This window comes from Lentinus tigrinus (assembly GCF_003813185.1).
Source record: "Lentinus tigrinus ALCF2SS1-7 unplaced genomic scaffold L226scaffold_1, whole genome shotgun sequence".
NCBI lineage: Eukaryota > Fungi > Basidiomycota > Agaricomycetes > Polyporales > Polyporaceae > Lentinus > Lentinus tigrinus.
The window spans coordinates 1,667,015-1,687,233 of record NW_027137910.1 but is presented as its reverse complement, the minus strand read 5'-3'; the positions used below and the strand labels follow the sequence as shown (position 1 = coordinate 1,687,233).

Here is a 20,219-nt window from a genome sequence, read left to right as displayed (position 1 = left end):
CATTGCCCATCGAGAGACACAACCTCTCGAGATCTCGAGGCCGACCGTGCCGCCTCTTCGCTTCACACGTGCTGCGCTTCCTCTGCCAACCAACAACTGCCGCGCGAGGTTCACGCAAGGCACCAAACGTTCTTGCTTACAAGCGTGCGCTTTTTCACCTTCTCCAAATCCCACCAGGGTCCCACTCCACATTTCTCGTGCACGATCGTGGCTGAACATGACAGAAAATACTGATCATTTCACCGTCATCTCGGAGACGCCCCTGATTGGTTTATGACGCGCTGCGTGATACGACGCGTCTGTCACCTGTGACTAGACGCGTATCCGCCTTGCCTGTCCTCTTGCGACGCCTGTGGACCTCCACAATTCGCGTGCATACTGTAACATATTTCCTGACCATCTGGGCTTGTTCCTTCAGCCAGCATCAAGGTCGATTGAGACCCGGATAGTGAAACACTGCTAACTTAGTGGTGGCGACGAGCCAAGCCTCTACCATCCAAGGCACGTTTTTAATTACCGATGTCGAGCAACCGCTCCCTCCAGGGCGCGAGCGGCGGCGACAGTCAAGTCCATTAACTTTAAGGTACCGCCCCCTTGCCGACACGTCAATGTCTTTAATCGAGCCTCAACGATGCTCCCGCTTGTACGCCACGTTGTCACGTCGTTCTGCAAACACGATGGGCGATGTTCCGCGCAGGAGAAGGCTTCCTCCACCCTCCCACGTTGTCGCCGCTTCGGACTTCCTCGACACTGCGCCGGAACTTCGACATATGTACATGCATATATGCATCCGGTGCTTGTAGACCCCGGCATCAAAGCACCCGCAGGGCCATGACGGCGTCAGGTCCGAACGTTTCGGACCGGACATGCTCGAATGTCGGTAGCTAGAACGTATGGATCGACTGCGTTAGCCTCCATCCTGTGCTCTGATAGCAGATCATGCTCACAACATCCGCGAGCAGACCAGAGCCGTAGCCTACTCCCGCCTCGCCCACAAGCCTGGGCGCAACGGTGACCACCAACGCGTCGATCATCCTCTTGTCCCCGGGCCTATCGGAGCTCCCGCGCGACGGCGAGTCGCCATGCGCCGCAGAAAGGAACGAGCGGATCACTCTCGCGCCACCTTCAACCATAAGTGACCGCACGCCATGCTCGTGCAATGCCGTGAGCAGGTCTTTCACCGCGATCGCGCCTGCCGCGCCAAGCCAAGTTAGCACTTTCTGTCAGATATGTCAAACATGAAACATTTACGCTCACCGGTCGTGACGTCGGCGTCGACCTCAATAATGTGCGCGCCTGCGCTCTGTAATACGGCTGCGCGTTGGGCGAACGCCTCGGTGCTTGCGATGTCATTTGGTACAGTCTTTGGCGCGCAGACAACCCAAGGGCGGCGGCCGCAGCGAGCCTGGTAGTTCTTGAGCAGCTTGCATCCGGGAGATAATCGGAGGTGCGTGTCAAGGATCACTGGCCGGGGTAGACGGTATCTATGTGAATAGTCCGCTGGAAGCGGGGGCAAATGGCGTGCTAGAGGGGGGAATTGGTCGGCCACGAGGGCATATAGTTGTGGCGAGAGCGACATGGAAGCGAAGCAGATGCCGGACACGTACTGTTCAGCTGAGGGTCGTCATTCAGCGCTGTCCCGATCCCTACCAGGATTGCGTCGTGAAGGGTGCGCATCCTGCCTAGTCGTTACCTTCACCACCGCTGATTGTGCGGACATTGTCCAGGATCATGCGTACCGTGACACTCACCAGTGTGTCATGATCATGCTCTCCTTTCCACTCAGGATCAGTTGCTTCCCACCAGCCCCCGCTATCTTGGCGTCCAGAGATTGCGCAAAGGTTAGCGTCACGTATGGGCGTGATAGCACAGATGACGTGGGCGTGGGGAGTGCATTCGGGTCTCGGTCACCGTAGAAGATGGACGGGTGCGTGTCTGGGGTCGAGGGAAGTCGATACAGATCTAGGAGGAGCGACGGTGGTTCGGGGAGGCGTCCGCGTCCGTGTCCGCTTCCGTCCGTCGGGGCAAGGTGGCCGGTCATAATTACAGATATGGAGATCGCGGTCGGCCTCGGTACGCGATGTTCTAGTCGAGAGCAGATTCCGATTCGTTACTTGCGAAGGAGGAGGTCACTGTCCAAGCTAGATTCAAGCTGGAACCGCCCGCTTGCGGGTCGCGATCAGCGAGATTGGCAGACACCAATTCCTCAGTCCTGCCCCGAGAGTACGGGAATCGCCACCAGGACTACTTACTTACTTGTCCTTTTCTGCTATTCGGCGTTGGGAACTTGCGATGGCGAACGTGTACGCGCGAAAGTTCGCCAAGCTGCTGTTCGAACGTGAGAGTACATGTGAACGAGCATAATCGCAGGGCCAGGACTCGTCGAGCGCGCCCTTGCGTTCCCCCGCCAAAGATATACCTCTCCGATGACATCTTCTCTCCCCTGCGCATTGCACGATGTCCGCCCGGTGTCTTCGTGGTCAGTGTTCCAGCTCAAGAGCTCCTCCGTTAGGCCCGCTACTACTCATGCAGGCTTACAGAGACGTCACGTGCGCTTCATGCCGTAGGGAATTTCGCCTTCGGCAGGGCGTCTCAGCGATTGCAGGTTGCCCTCTTGATGCTTTCCAACTTGACGACCTCTGCGCCTACTTTACCGACTACCGGGACTTGACAACTGCACCTTGAACTGCAACCATGATCGCACCGGTGCCCACCGAGAAGAAACCGGACGAGGTCCCGCCTGCCAACGACGGCGAGGAGGAGGAGGAGATTGAGGAGGAAGGCGCACATGATGCGCAGGGCGCAGGCGGTGAGTGATCGGTGCCAGTATCTTGATACGAGGCAACAATTCATGGGCGGTGTGTCGGGCAGGAGAGGGCAAGAAGAAAAAGAAAAAGAAGAAGAGCAAGAAGAAGAGCAAGCTCGAGCAGACAGAACCGCCTACGGTTGGGCTCACCAAGCTTTTCCCCGACGGCAAGTTCCCCGAAGGCGAACTACACGAGTACAAGGATGAGTGGGTATTATTGATTTGTGAGGAAAGACACCCGGTTGTGCTTATGCCCGATTCCTTCCACAGTAACTCCTACCGCACGACCTCGGAGGAGAAGCGGTACGACGAGCGCATGGCGATGGAGGACCCGGAGGTCACATACAACAACATCCGGCGGGCCGCGGAGGTGCACCGGCAGGTGCGCAAGTACGCACGCAAGACAATCCGACCGGGCATGCGCATGATTGACATCGCGGAGATGATTGAGAACGGTGTGCGTAACCTAGTCGAGGAGGACGGGCTGGAATCCGGTGTTGGCTTCCCCACTGGTCTCAGTCTCAACCACTGCGCAGCGCATTACTCTCCGAATCCAGGAGATACGCTAGGTGAGTTTTCCATGGGAGAATGGCCCTGTCTTCCCCGCATGCATGTTCGCAGGATATGCGCTGATTGTGCTACTGGCCAGTCCTTGGAGAGAAGGACGTCCTGAAAGTTGACTTTGGCGTGCATGTCAAGGGACGCATTCTGGATTCTGCGTTTACACTCAACTTCGATCCCACATACGACAAGCTCTTGGAAGCAGTCAAGGCGGCTACAGATACCGGAGTTCGAGTGCGTTTCCCCTCAACTCTCTCAGCGTGCGAACTAGAAGGGTCACAGGCACTGACTGTTGATTGTGCGGCTACGGTAATTCAGGAAGCAGGTATTGACGTGCGGCTGGGCGAGCTAGCTGGCTACATCCAGGAAACCATGGAGTCATATGAGGTCGAGGTCAACGGCAAGGTGCTGCCAGGTGAGCTGAACTGCTCGTACGCATCACATCGTCAGAAGCTGTATATCTTACGCCACGCCGACAGTCAAGCCGATCGAGAACCTCAGTGGCCACTCAATCAACCCCTACCAGATCCATGGTGGGAAGTCCGTGCTTCTCGTCAAGAACGACGACCCTACGAAAATGGAAGAGGGAGAGTACTTCGCGATCGAAACCTTCGGCTCCACTGGACGAGGCAAGGTTATCGAACAGGGCGAGGTGTCGCATTATGCTCGCAAGGTGGATGCGCCCCATGTTCCTCTCCGGTGAGATGAGACACTTCCATGACACACGTGTGCGTTGCCACTGACCTCTCAATCGGCGATACACAGATTGACGTCGGCCAAGTCGCTGCTCAAATCGATCAACAAAAACTTCGGCACGTTGCCGTGGTGCAGACGATACCTTGAACGTGCTGGGGAGAGCAAGTACCTACTTGCCGTACGTGCACTTTTCATTCTTGCGCCCCAGTTCGCGATGCTGACTGGCGAACCTCATAGCTCAACCACTTGGTATCACAAGGTATCGTGCAAGATTATCCTCCGCTGTGTGACGTACGGGGAGCAATGACCGCCCAATTCGTACGTTGGATTATCCGTCACGGATTCAGATTCGGATTCAGACTGACCATGTCCCTCGAACAGGAGCACACGATCCTATTACGCCCCACGCGGAAGGAGGTCGTGAGTCGGGGCGACGACTATTGACCTTGCTGGCTGGGCTGCGCAAGGCGGTGGTCGGGTGGAGGTGAAGGGTCACCAGACGACGACGGGCACAGTCAGGCGACTGATGTTGGGACTGTTGTACAGTAGCAGCTGAGAGAGATGTACCTCGAGCGCCGGAAGCAGGAACAGAGATTTACCCAGTATGGTGACGTCGGTGCGCGCGTACCGCTTGCGGGCGATTCTCGGAGCTTCGCTCGATCAGCCATGTGATTGCTCTATTTGGTAGTAGCAGTATAGGTCCTCCCAGGTCCTCCTGGCAAGTCTCGGCGCACCCTCCAAGATCTCTGCCTTGGTCTGTCTCCTGCCATCTAGCCTAGCCTCCTGGTATATACTCTCCTGCGCGGCCCTGCACCATCGTCGGGGCCCACAACACCTCTCTCAAACTACCATGCGATGGTTCCTGCCAAGATTCGCCTCGGATGCCCTCGAGTCGGAACCCAGGCCCCCGACCCTCAAACGACCATCCCTGGACGTGTCTGCCTCATCCGAGGCCCTCCGACATTTTGAGACTCCGGGCATTTCCATCCCACCTTCATCACGCATCGGAGACCCGAAGCTTAAGCAGCGGGAGAGCCAGCCCATAAGGTTATGGCACCTCTGGAAGTATGGCGCGTTCGTAGCAGTCAAGGGTGAGTTTTCTACTTGTCCAAATCTTCTGCATTCAGTGGAGGCGCAGCGGCCACGTTGTGAGATGTTTGATGGACCCTGCAACACGGCAGGGTGAGGGGGGAGTGCGGGGAAATGCGGGGAAACGATCTTCGATGGATTGATTCGGATGCTTCGCGTCGTTCCGTGCGCGGCCGGATGCAATTGGGAACTCGTGTCTCGACCGTGTTCAATGCCTCCATGTTCCTCAGGAACCCAACTGAATATGCATATGTACAGCTACGACCCTGGCCGCGGATGTCTTCTCCCATCAAATATGGGGCCCTCGTCGCAAATCATGGGGCATCGAGATGACCCTGCTCTCAAGCATCATGCGCGGCGTCGGTCGCTATTCTCATCTAGCCGACATTGTAAGTTGCATTGCGTGTATCGCCTCATGGCTGTGTTCTGAAGACGACCGCATACAGGACACTATACGTTTGCTCATGAACATAGGTGGACTTGTACCGGTTCCTTCCGACGCAATCGTGACACCGGTCTCGTTCAACGTCCGCAAGCGACAATTGAGGGGTATCCTGGCAGACTTCGACGCTGCTGAGGACGGTAAGAGAGAGTTGTCGGGAGAATGGGTGGTCGGCAAGAGGACCTGGAGGCGGTTGCAGTCCGAATGGCGCGCGCGAAAACAAGGCAAGAGCATGGACGGCAAAGGAAAGCGGAAAGAGCGGATCGTGCTCTATCTTCATGGCGGTACGTGCTCTTCCTGTACTCTGCTCGTTGGAAATGACCTGATCGCCATTGTCCATAGGAGCGTACTATATGTTCAGCGCCGCGACGCACAGACTAATTACCATCCCACTGGCCAAGTACCTTGACGCGCGACTGTTCGGTAGGTTCATCTCTCCCTCAAGCTCCACACACGTCTTGACTGGTCACAGCTGTCGATTATAGACTGGCCCCAGAAACGCGCTTCCCTGGCCCCCTACACGACGCTGTCTCTGCGTACTTCCGGTTGATCGATGATCTCCACGTTCCGCCGGAAAACATCATTGTGGCGGGAGACAGTGCCGGTGGAGGCCTCGCCCTAGCGTTGTTGATGTACCTCAGGGATAACAGCTACCCGTTGCCTTCTGGAGCCATCTTGCTATCACCCTGGGTCGGTACGTCGCTATCTATGCTCACTCCCATGGAGATGTATTCATTGCCTGTAGACCTCACTATGAGTTGTGAGTCCTGGGACAGCAACGCTCCGTACGACATCATCCCCATGCCAGAGCCCGGGGACCATCTCAATCCTATCATGTGTTATCTCGGAGATGACATGGAGAAGTACCTCACCCATCCTTATGCAAGCCCACTCTTTGGCGACTTGAAAGGTTTACCTCCGATGCTGATCCAAACTGGAGAAGCCGAAGTTCTTCGCGACGAGAACACCCTGTTAGCCCACAAAGCTACCATGGCAGGAGTGGAAGTACGATACGAGCTGTTCGAAGATATGGTGTGTCATGGTGTCCGTTTACTCGGATGTTTTCCTCACGTCACCCCAGGTGCATGTGTTCCAAAGTGTCCCTTTCCTCACAGCAGCGCCGCAGGCATTCGCTTCGTGCCAAGATTTCGTCCACAGTTTCCTACCTCGACATCAGGCGCGCAGACCCCAGGAATTCGGCTCATCTGCGGAGGAAGTGCTTGAAGACGAGATCGACACCGAAGCTGCCCGTGTCGTTCGGGGAGACGGTACGGAGACCGGCGCGGGTCGCGACGCACTCGAGGAGCCTCCGGAGGACGAAGGTTTACAGCGACGGCAGTCGTATCAAGAGAAGCGGCGTTCTGGCGGGATTCCAGAACGGGCATCAGTTGGCGAAGACCCAAGCTGGGGCACCGTATACTTATCCTCTAGCAGTGAGGATGAGGGGGACTTTGGAGATGGTGCTGTACGCGTGCAGCCGGTGCAGACGCCGACAACTCCCGCGGCCACGCCCACGGAACGACCGCCATTGACCAAAGTCTCATCTCTTTCACGTCTACGCGCCACAGTCACGACCATAGCAAACGCTGCTACTGCCTCAGCCTCTGGTTCCCTCCAGGGCTCGCCTGCACTCTCTCCTCATCCACCGCCTGCCTCTCCTGCTCCTCGTCGGAGGTCACGCGTCTCTTCTATCAGTATGACATCTTCCACAGAGGCCCCGCCAGAGCCCTCGATACGGCGTTCCCAACGTAGCCACCCTGACATCTCGTCGCTCGTCCAGTCGTGGTCGGCACTGGGCCCTGCGAATCAGACTCGCACATACAAGCCCGACGGCGCACCGGTCCATCGTAGTGACCACAGACGTCGTTCCGTCGCACATTAGCCTTCCTCATCAACCACGCTTCGCGACTGCTACTCATCGTGATACCCGCATTTATTTTTGCTGTCGCTTGTGTTGCTCTCCTCTTGGGTCACGGGATATGGTTTAATGACACGGACTCCCCTCACGCATACACATGATTGGACTAGGATTGTGGCCATGACTTGCGTATTCGTTGTCGCGCAACTTGTGACTGCGTACGATATCATTGGACTATGCGTCATTTCCTCGCATGCATGTTTACATAGCTGTTCCAGTAGTGCACGTTGATAGGGGGCCGGTTGCTTATATAGTGCGAACTCATCTGTTCAGTGTAATAGCAGTGTAATGATTAGCAGACTTAGGTAGACCGCATAATACATAGTTGCGGCACGCACAATTTGTGCAGACATCTTCGGACGGTGAGAGATTGGACGATGTGGGAAACATAACAAATACAACATGAGTACATACACATAGCAGCTTCCAGATCATAGCAAGGTAAATGTCGAGTAGCAGACAGAGTCCAGGGTGCAAAGGGATGGATCGGGAACGACAAGATGGAGAACGAATAATATATACTTCGATCCTTCACTGCAGGTTGAAGACAGCGGGAAGGCTCCTCCAGAGCTCTCGACGCTTCTTCTCCGCCATGACGATGATATCAGACGTACATGCGGCGCAAGGGAGATCGCTGAACAGGGTATCGAGACGCATACAGTCATGCAGGATGTCAAGGGGGTCTTCCATGGAGTTCGGTGCGTTCTCCTGAAAGTACTTCCAGCAGTCGCTCCGTGCCTTCGTGCACCCCTTCACTCCGCGCTGACATCGCGGCCCAAAGATATCAGTCCCAATAGAGCGTGTATGCCCCGCAAGGAGCTTTTGCCCGTGTACTAGGCGCATGAGGTCGCGCTTGTCCAGGAGCCGCCATCGCGCGGTGCGAGCCCCAAAGCGGAGGTGCTTCCCGGGGTTCGCGCGGCAGTCGTCCCAGTCCGCGTCGGTGCTGAGCAACGCGAGGGTGTAAAACGCGGCCGGGAGGATGCTCGGGATCCCGTAATCGCTCGCGATTCGAATGGCGGACGCGGGCTCAGGAAGGCGGTCGTCGAGGTAGAGACCGTTCACTTTCCCGGTGAGCTGTAGCGAGTGCTCGGAGCGCAGGATTACGGCCTCGGCGCGCCGCGCATCCCACTGCGCGAGGGTCTGTGGCCAATCGGCCTCGAGCGATGAGACGATTCGGTGTCTGAGCGCGTCGCATTCGTACTTCATCGCGAGTTTGAGCGCGCCCTCGACGAGGACGGGGGTATTAGGGTCGAATCGCTTGTATGCGGTCCCACTGGCGTATGATAAATGCGGGTGAGTGGATTGGACGGCCAAATGCGAGGAAATAGCGCAACTCACAGTGGGTCGTAGAACATGCTCAGGAAGCTGGTCAGCTCTTCAGCGCTGTCCGGCATTTGTACATGCACAACGCCGTCGTACGACTCTGCGAAGCAGGTTTGGGATCCGTCCGCGAGGAGAGGGGGGATCGCGAACATGTCGGCGAGTACTGGAGAATGCCTTGCGAGGATCGACTTGTGCACTCGGAAGTATTGATGTTTGCCATGCTGCGTGAAACCGGAAAGGACCACGTTACCGTCGTCGTAGTAGAGAGAGGGATGTCGCTCAAATTGAGCCTCGGCACCAGACGAGCTTTCTGCGTTCGAATTGGCGCCTCGCGGATGCCTCTGGTCCGCCATGCGGATGTGTTTGGAGGCTTCAGTCGATTGGGTGCGCTATTGGGCCGTCGCTGTCGATGGTGGGTAGAGTGAGAGGAAATGCGTTCACGGGGATTCAGAGGGGTCTCAGGTCAGCCCAGGCGGTAGTGGGTTCTTACATCAAGTCATGAGACAGATTGTGAATGTTGTCCCCACGGGGAACAAACCTACGCATGCTTCGCGAATGGACGCGCGATCTTACCCACTCATGAATTTCCAGTCGTAGCATTGAAGCTCGCAGTCCAGCACCCACCTGGGACAGGCAGAACAGTAGGTACACACCGTCACAGTTGCTAGACATGACTGCATCCTATTCAGTCAACCTTATCCGACCGAACCGGCACCCCTCAACTCCATTGAACGTCAGCACATACTCTCCATCAACGATATCGGTCCTCGTCAATTCGCCGTCACTAGCCTCCACGACACGACCTTGCTCCAGAAGCCATCGGCGGATAACGCCCGTGAGGCACCCTGTAGAAGCGGATGGGGTAACCCATCGAGGAGGCGAGCGACGTACGAAGGCGATATTTCGAATGGACGTTTCGGTAATGATCCCGTCTTCGTTATATAGTAGGACCTCCAAGAGGGTAGCGGTGGGCGGGGGCGGTATGTTGAAGCGATCGCGAGCCGCCGTATAATGCTCGCGACGCGTTGTCTTTGTCCGAGTGAAGATGCTGGATGGCGTGGGGACACGGTCGACATGTATAACGAGTGCCTCAAAACCAGAGTATGGAGGGTCGGGATCGGAAGTAGATGGTAACCACAGAGACGGCGCCATGGGATCAGGCAAGGGCAGAGGCGCATTTGGCGATGCAGTCACTGAGAGCGCGCCGGTATGGGAGAGAAGGATGCGTATCTGAGCGTAGCAGGTGAGCACTCACAACCACGCGTAGATCCTAGGATGGGCAAGATACCCGGTGGCTATCGCCGGTCTCGATCTGGGGGCCTGCTGAGCCAGCTCGTAATGCGTCGTTGCAAAGTTCCTCGAAGTCTGACAATGTAAGATTTGAGGGAACGGACCACTTGTGTATCCTGGCGGCTTCAGCGAGTCTGTCGCGATGGTAGGCGAGAAGGAGGTATGGGGACGGTGCGCCAGCGTGCGCGTCTGTGTTCCATGAGACGTCGAGCAGCTGGACGTCGCGTCTGACGGTGGCCAAGAGGTGGTAGGCTGCGGCGGAGGACTCGGACATGACCGCGACGTGGAGGCAGGACGCGCAGTCGGGGCAATGAAAGCATGTGACTGGACGCGTCACGACCCGAATACGACGGGCGTCTGTTACGCTATATAGCGTGTGTATGCGTAGGCCCGGGCGCGCCCCCTCTCCAATCCTCCTCCACCTCAGCCATGGCGGTCTTCACAGTCAAGGCCACCTATCGCAGCGAGACTCGCAAGCTCTCCTTCGCAGACGACGCATTTCCTTCCTATGAGCAGTTGTATAATCAGGTGCGCCCGTGCTTCTGCCCCTGACGACCCCGCGGTCATGCACTTACCGCAGTCCTCCAGTTGTATCGGGTTTTCCCCATATCCCACTCGTTCTATTTATCCAAGCTTCTCTTCTCTCCCAGTACCGCCTCTTCTGCCCGAATCTTGATTGGCAAGGAGGTGCACTCTGCCTCCGACTACGACCACCATGTTGCCCCTTATCTGGGGCGCTCCTGGCCTGGTGCCCTCCTACGCTTCACGGTCGTCGACGAGACCCCGCACAAGTCCGCCAGCTCGTCCGTAAGCTCCACAGTATCGAGTGCCGTCGTTGCTCCAGCGTCGGATGCGGCGTCAGATGCCTCTACGACATCCCCGTCCACGAGCGCCTCCTCAACCACCGTTATTGGCCCCGCTGCGGAGCCGTACCGCCACCTACGGGGTGATCGTCGCGTCTTGCTCGAACGTCTCAGGGAGAGGACCAGTAACCGCTCCTCTTTTCACACTATGCCCCCAACACCCCCAGCGTCTTCCAGGCCGACGTCAATGGCTGAGTCCTCATCTCGTCCAACGTCGCTCTCGTCGGAACCTGCAGGCTGGAGACCTCTGCCGCCCAGGCCGCCTGCTAGAGATGAGTCCATCTCGAGCAGGACCAGCACTCGTACTATCCGTCCCTCCTTGTTTGATCTCCTTGCGAACCCGCTGTCGTCGAGCTCCGTATCTCAACACGCCGCCCCCATGGGTCCCATTCACGACCTTTCCTCTAGCCAGGATGCATCTGTGCGCCACAATGAGAATGCTGCGCATTGGGATGGGATTTGGGACAACGTGATACCGATTTCAGAGGCACTCCTTGACCTCAAACAGCCTTCGGTCGCATCCTCTCCTCGCGGTTGTACAACACTTCCGCCGCCTACCTTCGTTGCACCTCCTCCGATCCTCTTCTCTCCATCCAGCTCGAGCCGCGTTCATATCAGTCCGAAGGCTGTGCACGTTGATGCCGACGTGGTTATGCATTCCCCGCCTGCGCTCAGCACGTTGACTCCGACGCCTGTGCCGGGTCCTACGGCAGCTACGCAGTCCGGTGCGCAGTCCGAACAAGCGGCGCAGCCTCGGGCCCTCCCTCAAGAGAGGACCAGGTCGAAGGGCCGATACTTCAACGACAACATGGACGACGTGTACCCTACTCTGCCCCGGGTCGGCCACTGTTGCTCTATCGAAAAGAGCAAGGCGGAGATCAAGTCGCTTATGGAGAAGTTCAAACGCGAGTATGAAGACAAGATGGCCAAGGCGTTTGGAGCCGACTGGGATGAATCTGAACGCGTGGAGCCCCAACTTCCACACCTTCCTTCATCCCCTAGTCATCTTCCAACCCTCCCGGAGGTTGGTCACCGGCGCGGCCTATGGGCACCCCCACCTCCACCGCCCCCGCCCGGATTTGGTTTGTCGTCGTTGCTGCCGCCGCCGCCGCCGCCTCCGCCTCCGCCGATGTCATTCGTCGCCCCTCCGCCTCCACCGTTCATCATACCTCCGCCGCCCCCGCCTTGCGTCATACCACCCCCACCATGCCTCTATGGCACGCCTCCGCCCTCCCAGAGTTGGATACCCGCTGTTGCTTTCAACCCAACTCAGGAGGTTTCTACGCACGAGATGACCAAACCTCCCATGGAGCGGCGCGAGAGCGAAACAACTGTGCACAAAGATGTGCGGTGCGACTATTGCGGAAAGAGCAACATCGAGGGTACAAGGTACAAATGTCTCCAGTGTCCCGGTGTGTATCTTTAGTATGGCTGTTGTGGTGGATGTCTCACTGATATGCGTTCAGACTTTGACTGGTGCAGTGCCTGCATGGCCTCGCCGAAGGCGTGGGAAGCTCACACAACGAGCCACGCGTTCTTCCCAATCCACAAGACCGAGGACTTCTTGCACTTCTGTCTCGTCAAGGATCAGCGTTCGCGCTGCCAACGTGTACACACTAACATCACTTGCGATGGTTGTAAGGAGAAGCACATCACAGGCGTGCGACACAAATGTTTGCAGTGCAAAGGTGAGTGACATCTGTTTTTACCTTCGCTGCAAGACGCTCACCTGCCTCATTCGTAGACTTCGATCTGTGCGATTTGTGCGTGTCTAGTCCAGAAACACGCCAGAAACACGATGCATCGCACGTTTTCTTCCCCATCCCTTCGCCTGGCATGAAGGAGGCCTACAAGAAGGCCCGCAAGGAGGCGCTAGAGCCTGCCGTCGTCCCCCCGACTCTCACACAACATCCCCGTGTCCATTGCGACGGTTGCAACCAGTATCCGCTTGCAGGCGTGAGGTACAAGTGCTTGGACTGTGACGGTGAGCCTGACGCTACTTCTATGCATCGACTTTGTGCTGAGGATATGTCAGACTACGACTTCTGTTCGTCGTGCATGACGGACGCCGCACGCCGCGCCACCCACAACAGCTCACATATCTTCTTCCCGATGGCAATCCCAGCAGATCGTGCAGAGTTCGACAAGGTTCGCGAGAACTACCGTCGCTTCGGCTCGGAGACCGTGCCTGTTCAGCAGAGCTCAATTGAGCATGCTCGACCTGTCCACCGAAACATCATCTGTGATATCTGCAACCGCCAGATCGTCGGCGTGCGTCATAAGTGTCTCGACTGCCCGGACTACGACCTTTGCGAGGAATGCATCTCGACGTCTAGCCTGCGCAACCAGCATTTCATCCATCATCAGTTTTTCGCCATCGAGAAGCCTGGTGAGGTCATCGTTCACACTGTATTCAGCGGGGATGGAGAGCGTGAGCCTCCTCGGCCAACGCAGACAAGGTCGCCGCGGGTCGAGACGCCGAGGCCCCAATCGAGGGACGTGGAGCCCGTGGTACACAATGCTATGTGCAACATGTGCGACTCAAGGATTCGTGGAGACCGTTTCGTGAGCATTAAGCATTTATCTACCCTCCATGCATGTCTGATCGTCGGTCCAGAAATGTCTGAACTGCCCGGACTACGACGTCTGCCAGCTTTGCTACAAGTACGTCTCAATATTCGCTCGTCGATTATGTTGTACTCATAATGTCCAGGATCACTCCTGATCAACATCCGGACCATGGATTTGTCAAGGTTGGCGAGCCTGCCACACTGGTGGTATGTCACTCTTTTTTTGTCGTGGAGTGTACTCTGAGAAAAGACGCTTGTAGGTTCGAGACAGCTCCAGCGATCCCGTACACTTCGCGTCTTGCAATATCTGCGGATCGAGGATCCGAGGGGTGCGTTATAAGGTGAGCGATTATTGCGATGACGAGGTGCAGGCTCATTGACAGCGGCGTCCTCAGTGCATGCACGAGTCCTGTGGTGACTTTGATCTGTGCGAGAACTGCGAGGCACTTCCCATTCCTGTCCATCCTGTCAGTCATCCCTTGCTCAAGATAAGGACGCCGGGGGTAACTGTGCCCACAATCCTTCGAGCTGAAGATATGATGCATTCACGACCGGTCAGTCCCTACACTTTCGACTACGCGTCGGAGTATGCCGGACCCCATGCGATGACCCCTCCATCCATCGCAACCCGTGAACTTGAGCCGCTCATCAACGCTCCTGCTCAGCCTCCCGCCCTCCCGCTTCCGGAGTTCACACCTGAGCTGCAGGTCTCGAGTCTGGTCCCCGTCCGAACTCCATCTCCTGAGACGGCCGTCTGCTACGCCAAATCGTTTAACCCGTTCCTCTGGGATTCGCAGGTGCTTTCTTCGCCAACCCCGGTTGCTGAACCGGAGCACAATACGGCTGCGCCCTCGGTGATTGCGCGTACACCTTCCCCCATCCCGACTCCCCCTTCCATTGAGGAGGCTGTGGTGCGGACTAAGTCTGCGCAGCTTGTGGATATCGATGTGGACGAGGTGCCAAGTGCGCTGGTTCCGCAGCCTGAAAGCACAACAGGAGGCATCAGCACACCTTCCGAAGTTCCAGAATCGTCGTCCTCTTCGCATTCGATTCCCAAGCTTGGGCCCGTCAACGAGCTGGGTCAGTTATGGCCGGAGCTGTACAACACCTTCAAGCATCTTCTTCAGCCTCCGACTCCCGGCACGGGACCCGCATCGACACCTGGCAATGGTGTCAAGATGCCGGGTGCGATATTCATGGATGAACCCAAATCCACTGAAGAATTGAAGGATGTTGTCCGCGGTAATGGCGAGGGCTCGGTGGGCTTGGTCCAGGAGTCTCCCTTGACCGGCGAACCTCTTCTTTGTCGGCCCTTAGTGTCGGAGGTTGAGAACCCTGCTGCCCTTCCTATCAGGAGTTTGAACGATCTCCTGAGTAGTGTGCGACCTGTAGCAGCTGTTCTTCCTCAGCCCTCACTCCCTTCTGTGTTCTCATCGCCCTCGGCTTCTCCACCCGTACCTCTCTGGCGCACTGTCGTTCGGCCATCTCCTCCTCTGACTGCAGAGTTTGTGTCAGACAACAACATCCCCGTGGGACAGATCTTCCCGCCTGGTGCCGAGTTTGTCAAGTCATGGAGGATGCGCAACGATGGTTCCGTCGATTGGCCCGAGAGCACCGAGCTTGTGTTCGTTGCCGGTGACCGCATGGCTCCTCACACCGAAACGCTGTCCAAGGTCCACGTTGGACTCGTCAAAGCTGGTGAAGAGGTGGAGTTGGTTTCTGGAGAGATGAAGGTTTGTGTTCATCTAGAATGTTTGTTTATCGGTTGCTTAGAAGCATTCGTGTAGGCTCCTGAGGTCCCTGGCAAGTATGTCAGCTCCTGGCGCTTGAGTGATGGCAAGAGCAACCTCTTCGGCCATAGCGTGTGGGTCGAGTGAGTGGGTTCCGCTCGTTGTCAGTGCTTTAGCTCATTGTTTATTTTACAGTATCACGGTCGCGGAGATGAACGAACCCTCTTCTGACGAGTCGCTGGCTGCATCCTCGGTCATCATGCCGCAGAGTGTCCCTCAGTCAGTCTCGGCTCGTGCGACCACTGTACACCGGTTCTCCTCATCGTCCATCACGATCCCTTCGGCGCCGCCGTCCGAGGGCGGGTCCTCGATCTCGCTGCTTGATGTCCCGTCTTCCAGTTCATCTGACGAGGACGACGAGATCTACGTAGACAGTCGGTCACACGTCGTCGCGACTCCGGAGGCCGAAGCTGCCCAAGATGTAGAGTACGTGATGCTCTTCGACAGTTCCTCCTCGGAGGACGATTAGATATGTTCTTTCTGAGTTTCCTATCTCGTATGTTGGTGCTATGCTCGTTTGGGTGTTTCGTGTACGATATTGGGGATGGGTTTGTTTCTGAAATCACGTCGTCGTTTATTTTTCTTGTACTATATTTCCTCCACTCGTACAACGAAACCAAACACATTTGCTAATGGACGCTTCTTGGATACACGTCGCTATGGTAGATCTGTCAACCCTATACACACAGTCAATATCACCAGATCGCTACGATTGCGGCGACCCAGAACATGTAGCGACGAGGTGGGGTGGAAACCTCAGATCCATTGTAGATCAAGTCCGAAGGACAAGTGCTCGCGCTGGGTGAGCGTCCATAATAGTACAAGGTGACGACACGACAAAGGGCGAGTACTACTAGTGCCACCAGGCGGCAATTTGTCTACCATTGTCAGAGTTCAACAGACTACGCTGAGCTTCAGCCTCGAAAGTTCCCCCACTCCCACGCGCGCTACAGACCATCAACAGTACAACGAGCGTAAGTGCGTACAGCTTTGTGAGTTGAACCTGCACATCTCCACGATCAAGTAAGTCCCGTTGAATGATATCCCAGCACATAGTACTAATGATCCTCACCGGTCTCCGAGTCATCCATGTGTCATAGGCGTGGTAGTAATCGGGCTCATAGGGCTAGGCGGCAAGTCGTCGTAGGCCGGCGGGAGATACTCGACGCTTTGGTTTGCATACTGCTCGAAGGACGTGTCTAGGTATAGGCTCGGAGGCACCAGCCCACCGTCCCTCTCGCGGCGCGTCACGCGTCCTAGACCGCACTGGTGAGTCTCACACATTGCAAAAACAGCAGAGAATAAAGAACATACGCGGCGTCGTAGAGGAAGATGGACTGGCGGTCATGAGCGGGAGGTAGTCGTCTGAGGCGTACGACATATCGACGACGCTGTCTTGAGGCCTCGGAGTCTCCGGTCCAGCTGAGTCCGCTGGAACGGCCTGCGAGGGCCCGGTTTCTTGCGTTGTGCAGTTAGTCAGTATCAATGCCCGTTGCGCGACTCGGCGCCCTGCCAACTAGGAAGGGATGACTCACGAGGACGAGGCTGGGAATTTAGCGTCTTCTCGCGCAGAGACTGAGGGCCCGGGCTTTGCGAGCCTGCGCACCGGAAGAGCAGCGGGCTCGACGGGTGCGGGATGGCCCGGCGTTCTTCCCGCCGCTTCGCCCTCCTGCGTCTGAGCAGGAGCAGGAGCGCGAGGCAGACGACGGCCACCGCAGAGACGATTGTCACTACAATGCCGCCGATGACGCCTCGGGGAAGGGTGCGCACATCGGAACTGGCGGGTGCCGCCGACGCGGAAGGCGGCCCGGGTGCTGTGAGGAGGGAAGTTTCGGTGAGGATGTTTGTGACATTGAAGAGCACTGTGGTTGCGTCAACGGTTGACGAGGGTGTGGGCGACGGAAAGGATATAGGGCTGTGCGTGGTGCTGGACGTCCGGACAGGTGGCCGCGAGGATTGGGAGGTGGTAGCTTGGTGAGGGGTGCTCGTTGAGGACGTCGGGGGCGCCTGAGTGGTGTGCGGGGGTTGTGCGCTCGAGGATGAGGATATAATTCCAGCCGCGAGGCTGGACAAAACATCTGGTATACTGACGACGATAGTTGGAGGATTAAAGAACGGCGGGAACAGGTCCGAAAACGGATCTGGGTCATCAAACATCAGGAGACGATGGCATACGGGTGGGCGGGACAAGCTGGGGAGTAAGCGAGCCCGAGCAGGAGGGGCACCGACATATAACCAGCCACGTCTAGCGGAGATCCGCTGCTTCCCTTGCATCCGTCGCTACTTCGGTCAGCAAGCGGGCTTCTCTCGAGCCTAATGGAAGAATGACAGGTCCGTCATACGACAGAACTCAGCTGTGCATTTTGAGTATTGATTCGGGGGACGACCTACATGTTGCTGACACTGCTGGGGGTGTATACATTGTAGAGATGATGTGGCAAGCGCGATCGCTGCCCGCACTCGGTTGTGTGATGACCACTTGCATGGCATGTTGCATTCAGTACGGATATGGGCTCGCCGTCTTCCATGAGATGTTCCCGCACCAACGCCGAGGAGACGACGGATGGGCCCCACCGGTGTCCTCTGGAATGAAAGGAAGGTAGCCATTGATTGCTACCGGAAGAATGGAATCACGAGACTGGCTGCCTAGACTCGGTAGCAGAGATACGGTATGCTTTGAGGGCGATTGTGAGACCCGGATGTTTACGTGGGTCAACGGTGTCGCTTATTCGCGACTTCGGCTCTGATCATCAAGAGGTGTGCGCCATTGTTTACTCGAGGACTCAGGAGGGCTGCTCACCGTGGGCCGACCGGATACAATCAGAGATGCGGGATTGCGGAGAAATGCCAAGGTAGTAATATCGTGGAATATGCATACATAGAACGTCATCAAGCGTCGTCACGATGGAAAAACAGTGGTGGGTATATCTCCGCCTCCTCTGAAGCGGCTAGGGGGGCACGCTTAGTAGCCACCGCCCCTACTGCCGAATCTGTATCTGTGCGTTCCCGTACGACGGTTGCGTCCGCCAAAGCAGTTGCAACAGATGATGTCGAAGATGACGTCGAAAATGGTGACGATGATCTGGAGGAGAGGAGTATGAGCGAGTCAAGGACAACGCACTGGGCAGCGGGGAGCTTACCGTTACGATGACGCTGACGATGATCATGATGATGCTGGCAATAGCAGAGACAATGGCGTTGATGGCGCCACCAATCGCAGAGACTATAGAACCCTACGAGTGTTATGAGTACACCGTCCACAGCCATGAACGAGCGTGGAGGTCGACGTACCATGGTGATTGCAGTTGGCGTTGAGCAGGAAGCTTGTGAGTTGTGAGACGTGGGGTTCGCGAGGTCGTGGAATTGGGAGGGACGAGGGAGGGATGGTGGCTAATATAGGGGGCGAGGGGATGACGTCAAGGCGAGGCCCGGGGTTCCGCACCGCGGTCTGCTGGCGGTGGCTGTCAGCTCCTGACGTATGTACGTGCATTTGTGTCCGCCCTGTGTCCCCAGCTGCCTTGTCGAGCTGCCCTGGGCTGCCGCGTGTGGAGGACGTCTCCCGCCGCTGTCCTTCTCTGCGCCGATCCAGACTCCTCCATGAACACATCCGTGACTCATGGTCCTCCCAATCGCTGCCCGGCATCGTGCATGCTCACCACGCTGTACTTGCCTTGCATGGTCTCCGAAGAGCGAGCGAGGACGAGATAAAGTCAGGTAAAGCCAGCCAAGGCCGGTAAAGCCTCGTTCCTGCGTTACTGCGCACAGGCGCTAAGACTCCCGGCAACGGCCGGACGTCCACAGTGACACAATGAGCAGCTCAGCATATGCGAGGCCCTCCATGGACTCTACTCTACCTTACTCGCTAGCTACTTTCTTCTGAAGCAAGGAATTCCCCGATACCCCACATCAACCCACCATGGCCACTTACGAATCTCTACACCGGCAGTGCCGTACCCTTGAGGCTCTCTTCGACACCAAGCTGACCGCATACGCACGCCTCGCCTCTTCAATAACACGCAATAACGGCGACCTCGAGGCCGAAGGTTCGACAGAGCGATGGAAGGATCTTGAGATAGAGGTCGACGAGCTCTTGGAGAAGGTCCGCTGCCCAGGTCCTAGTGCATGTGCTTCAATGTAGAGCTTAGCAGGAGTAATGCGCCAGCTGCAAGAAATCAACGACCAATTGTCCGCCCTCTCCAGCGACACCGAGAACCCGCCCTCCCAGTCAATGCTGCGTGCAATTCAGAGGCACAAGGAGGTCTATCTCGACTATGCCCGAGAGCTAAGGCGAACCAAGGTATGTCCGTGCTGCGTCGCCCATCCACGTCCGTGCGTCGACGTGACCGTAGTCCACAACGTAACTTACGCGGTCCCAGGGCAACGTCAAGACAGCTCTTGATCAGGCTAACCTCCTGAGTGGTGTCCGGAATGATATCGAGTACGTTTGGCCATGTTCCGATCGCTTGCGCATGCTAGTCCGTTACTAACATCCGCCACAGTGCATACAAGTCGTCAGCAGCAGACTCGTTGCTCGCCGAACGTGGACGCATCGACAGTTCGCATCGAATGACAGACGACATGATTGCGTACGTCTTCTTCTCAACAATTCCCAAGCCCTCAGCCACACCAGTATCTCCGCTTTATATCTGACGTCTATGTCTGCACGTCCTCATGCTGACGCCACACTTATGTGCCCATTTAGGCAAGCGTACGAGACACGAGCAGAGTTTGGTCGCCAGCGGACAACCATCTCAGGCATCAACGCGCGCATGCAGGGTGTCCTCAGTAAGCCCTAGTTATCCTCGCCCGCTCGCCATAGTGACTAACTGCGCGCTTCCCCGCTCTCCCCGTGCACCCCGACATCCTTCCAT

The 20,219-nt window shown here is 56.8% G+C and overlaps 9 protein-coding genes across 9 annotated transcripts; 4 read left to right on the top strand and 5 right to left on the bottom strand.

The window, feature by feature from the left end:
• Positions 1–417: 417 nt before the first annotated feature.
• L226DRAFT_528390 (uncharacterized protein) lies at positions 418–2,471 on the bottom strand. The gene is made up of 5 exons (XM_067679347.1): positions 1,752–2,471; positions 1,608–1,678; positions 1,258–1,524; positions 948–1,192; positions 418–884 (listed from the first exon to the last, which is right to left on the bottom strand). The coding sequence occupies exons 1-5, from the start codon at positions 2,039–2,041 to the stop codon at positions 813–815; spliced, it is 945 nt and encodes a 314-aa protein (XP_067542768.1). The 5' UTR covers positions 2,042–2,471; the 3' UTR covers positions 418–812.
• Positions 2,472–2,694: 223 nt separating this feature from the next.
• On the top strand, positions 2,695–4,507 carry L226DRAFT_541623 (peptidase M24A methionine aminopeptidase; the record flags this gene model as incomplete). Its single annotated transcript, XM_067682074.1, has 9 exons — positions 2,695–2,809; positions 2,872–3,013; positions 3,077–3,375; positions 3,456–3,601; positions 3,686–3,782; positions 3,847–4,066; positions 4,133–4,241; positions 4,301–4,381; positions 4,445–4,507. The coding sequence occupies 9 exons, from the start codon at positions 2,695–2,697 to the stop codon at positions 4,505–4,507; spliced, it is 1,272 nt and encodes a 423-aa protein (XP_067542767.1).
• A 116-nt stretch (positions 4,508–4,623) lies between these two features.
• On the top strand, positions 4,624–7,491 carry L226DRAFT_19403 (uncharacterized protein). Its single transcript, XM_067672780.1, has 7 exons — positions 4,624–5,154; positions 5,411–5,541; positions 5,599–5,878; positions 5,937–6,017; positions 6,067–6,288; positions 6,340–6,626; positions 6,676–7,491. The coding sequence occupies exons 1-7, from the start codon at positions 4,914–4,916 to the stop codon at positions 7,474–7,476; spliced, it is 2,043 nt and encodes a 680-aa protein (XP_067542766.1). The 5' UTR covers positions 4,624–4,913; the 3' UTR covers positions 7,477–7,491.
• Positions 7,492–7,756: 265 nt separating this feature from the next.
• On the bottom strand, positions 7,757–9,299 carry L226DRAFT_475609 (uncharacterized protein). The gene is made up of 2 exons (XM_067676678.1): positions 8,851–9,299; positions 7,757–8,785 (listed from the first exon to the last, which is right to left on the bottom strand). The coding sequence occupies exons 1-2, from the start codon at positions 9,186–9,188 to the stop codon at positions 8,044–8,046; spliced, it is 1,080 nt and encodes a 359-aa protein (XP_067542765.1). The 5' UTR covers positions 9,189–9,299; the 3' UTR covers positions 7,757–8,043.
• A 121-nt stretch (positions 9,300–9,420) lies between these two features.
• On the bottom strand, positions 9,421–10,410 carry L226DRAFT_528386 (uncharacterized protein). The gene is made up of 2 exons (XM_067679346.1): positions 10,124–10,410; positions 9,421–10,065 (listed from the first exon to the last, which is right to left on the bottom strand). The coding sequence occupies exons 1-2, from the start codon at positions 10,397–10,399 to the stop codon at positions 9,517–9,519; spliced, it is 825 nt and encodes a 274-aa protein (XP_067542764.1). The 5' UTR covers positions 10,400–10,410; the 3' UTR covers positions 9,421–9,516.
• Positions 10,411–10,528: 118 nt separating this feature from the next.
• L226DRAFT_549135 (uncharacterized protein) lies at positions 10,529–16,199 on the top strand. Its single transcript, XM_067682652.1, has 11 exons — positions 10,529–10,653; positions 10,714–12,400; positions 12,455–12,676; positions 12,733–12,972; positions 13,024–13,553; positions 13,606–13,652; positions 13,702–13,765; positions 13,819–13,899; positions 13,954–15,291; positions 15,346–15,431; positions 15,484–16,199. The coding sequence occupies exons 1-11, from the start codon at positions 10,555–10,557 to the stop codon at positions 15,815–15,817; spliced, it is 4,728 nt and encodes a 1,575-aa protein (XP_067542763.1). The 5' UTR covers positions 10,529–10,554; the 3' UTR covers positions 15,818–16,199.
• L226DRAFT_19057 (uncharacterized protein) lies at positions 16,072–17,836 on the bottom strand. The gene is made up of 6 exons (XM_067672761.1): positions 17,740–17,836; positions 17,578–17,661; positions 17,119–17,489; positions 16,884–17,023; positions 16,663–16,806; positions 16,072–16,604 (listed from the first exon to the last, which is right to left on the bottom strand). Exons 2-6 carry the CDS (start codon positions 17,620–17,622, stop codon positions 16,432–16,434), a joined length of 873 nt encoding a protein of 290 aa, XP_067542762.1. The 5' UTR covers positions 17,623–17,661; positions 17,740–17,836; the 3' UTR covers positions 16,072–16,431.
• A 305-nt stretch (positions 17,837–18,141) lies between these two features.
• Positions 18,142–19,064, bottom strand: L226DRAFT_528381 (uncharacterized protein). The gene is made up of 3 exons (XM_067679345.1): positions 18,640–19,064; positions 18,489–18,581; positions 18,142–18,430 (listed from the first exon to the last, which is right to left on the bottom strand). The coding sequence occupies exons 1-3, from the start codon at positions 18,640–18,642 to the stop codon at positions 18,311–18,313; spliced, it is 216 nt and encodes a 71-aa protein (XP_067542761.1). The 5' UTR covers positions 18,643–19,064; the 3' UTR covers positions 18,142–18,310.
• A 200-nt stretch (positions 19,065–19,264) lies between these two features.
• Positions 19,265–20,144, top strand: L226DRAFT_564795 (V-snare-domain-containing protein; the record flags this gene model as incomplete). The annotated part of the gene is made up of 5 exons (XM_067683695.1): positions 19,265–19,447; positions 19,511–19,645; positions 19,725–19,786; positions 19,848–19,934; positions 20,051–20,144. The coding sequence occupies 5 exons, from the start codon at positions 19,265–19,267 to the stop codon at positions 20,142–20,144; spliced, it is 561 nt and encodes a 186-aa protein (XP_067542760.1).
• Between the last annotated feature and the right edge of the window lie 75 nt (positions 20,145–20,219).

What these genes read in the sequence shown, in the direction of transcription:
- L226DRAFT_528390 (XM_067679347.1), bottom strand. Translation starts at nt 2,041, where the DNA reads ATGACCGGCCACCTTGCCCCGACGGACGGAAGCGGACACGGACGCGGA. An exon ending in AGCATGATCATGACACACTG is followed by an intron (nt 1,679 to 1,751) that starts GTGAGTGTCACG and finishes ACGACTAGGCAG; the next exon opens with GATGCGCACCCTTCACGACG. An exon ending in CGACGCCGACGTCACGACCG is followed by an intron (nt 1,193 to 1,257) that starts GTGAGCGTAAAT and finishes TTGGCGCGGCAG; the next exon opens with GCGCGATCGCGGTGAAAGAC.
- L226DRAFT_19403 (XM_067672780.1), top strand. Translation starts at nt 4,914, where the DNA reads ATGCGATGGTTCCTGCCAAGATTCGCCTCGGATGCCCTCGAGTCGGAA. An exon ending in CGTGCTCTATCTTCATGGCG is followed by an intron (nt 5,879 to 5,936) that starts GTACGTGCTCTT and finishes CATTGTCCATAG; the next exon opens with GAGCGTACTATATGTTCAGC. An exon ending in CCTTGACGCGCGACTGTTCG is followed by an intron (nt 6,018 to 6,066) that starts GTAGGTTCATCT and finishes GACTGGTCACAG; the next exon opens with CTGTCGATTATAGACTGGCC.
- L226DRAFT_475609 (XM_067676678.1), bottom strand. Translation starts at nt 9,188, where the DNA reads ATGGCGGACCAGAGGCATCCGCGAGGCGCCAATTCGAACGCAGAAAGC. An exon ending in AGCATGTTCTACGACCCACT is followed by an intron (nt 8,786 to 8,850) that starts GTGAGTTGCGCT and finishes ATCATACGCCAG; the next exon opens with TGGGACCGCATACAAGCGAT.
- L226DRAFT_528386 (XM_067679346.1), bottom strand. Translation starts at nt 10,399, where the DNA reads ATGTCCGAGTCCTCCGCCGCAGCCTACCACCTCTTGGCCACCGTCAGA. An exon ending in AGACCGGCGATAGCCACCGG is followed by an intron (nt 10,066 to 10,123) that starts GTATCTTGCCCA and finishes TGCTACGCTCAG; the next exon opens with ATACGCATCCTTCTCTCCCA.
- L226DRAFT_549135 (XM_067682652.1), top strand. Translation starts at nt 10,555, where the DNA reads ATGGCGGTCTTCACAGTCAAGGCCACCTATCGCAGCGAGACTCGCAAG. An exon ending in CAAGTGCTTGGACTGTGACG is followed by an intron (nt 12,973 to 13,023) that starts GTGAGCCTGACG and finishes AGGATATGTCAG; the next exon opens with ACTACGACTTCTGTTCGTCG. An exon ending in TCCGAGGGGTGCGTTATAAG is followed by an intron (nt 13,900 to 13,953) that starts GTGAGCGATTAT and finishes CGGCGTCCTCAG; the next exon opens with TGCATGCACGAGTCCTGTGG.
- L226DRAFT_19057 (XM_067672761.1), bottom strand. Translation starts at nt 17,622, where the DNA reads ATGCAAGGGAAGCAGCGGATCTCCGCTAGACGTGGCTGGTTATAT. An exon ending in CGGCACCCGCCAGTTCCGAT is followed by an intron (nt 17,024 to 17,118) that starts GTGCGCACCCTT and finishes GCTCCTGCTCAG; the next exon opens with ACGCAGGAGGGCGAAGCGGC. An exon ending in AAATTCCCAGCCTCGTCCTC is followed by an intron (nt 16,807 to 16,883) that starts GTGAGTCATCCC and finishes GCACAACGCAAG; the next exon opens with AAACCGGGCCCTCGCAGGCC.
- L226DRAFT_528381 (XM_067679345.1), bottom strand. An exon ending in TCGTCAGCGTCATCGTAACG is followed by an intron (nt 18,431 to 18,488) that starts GTAAGCTCCCCG and finishes CCTCTCCTCCAG; the next exon opens with ATCATCGTCACCATTTTCGA.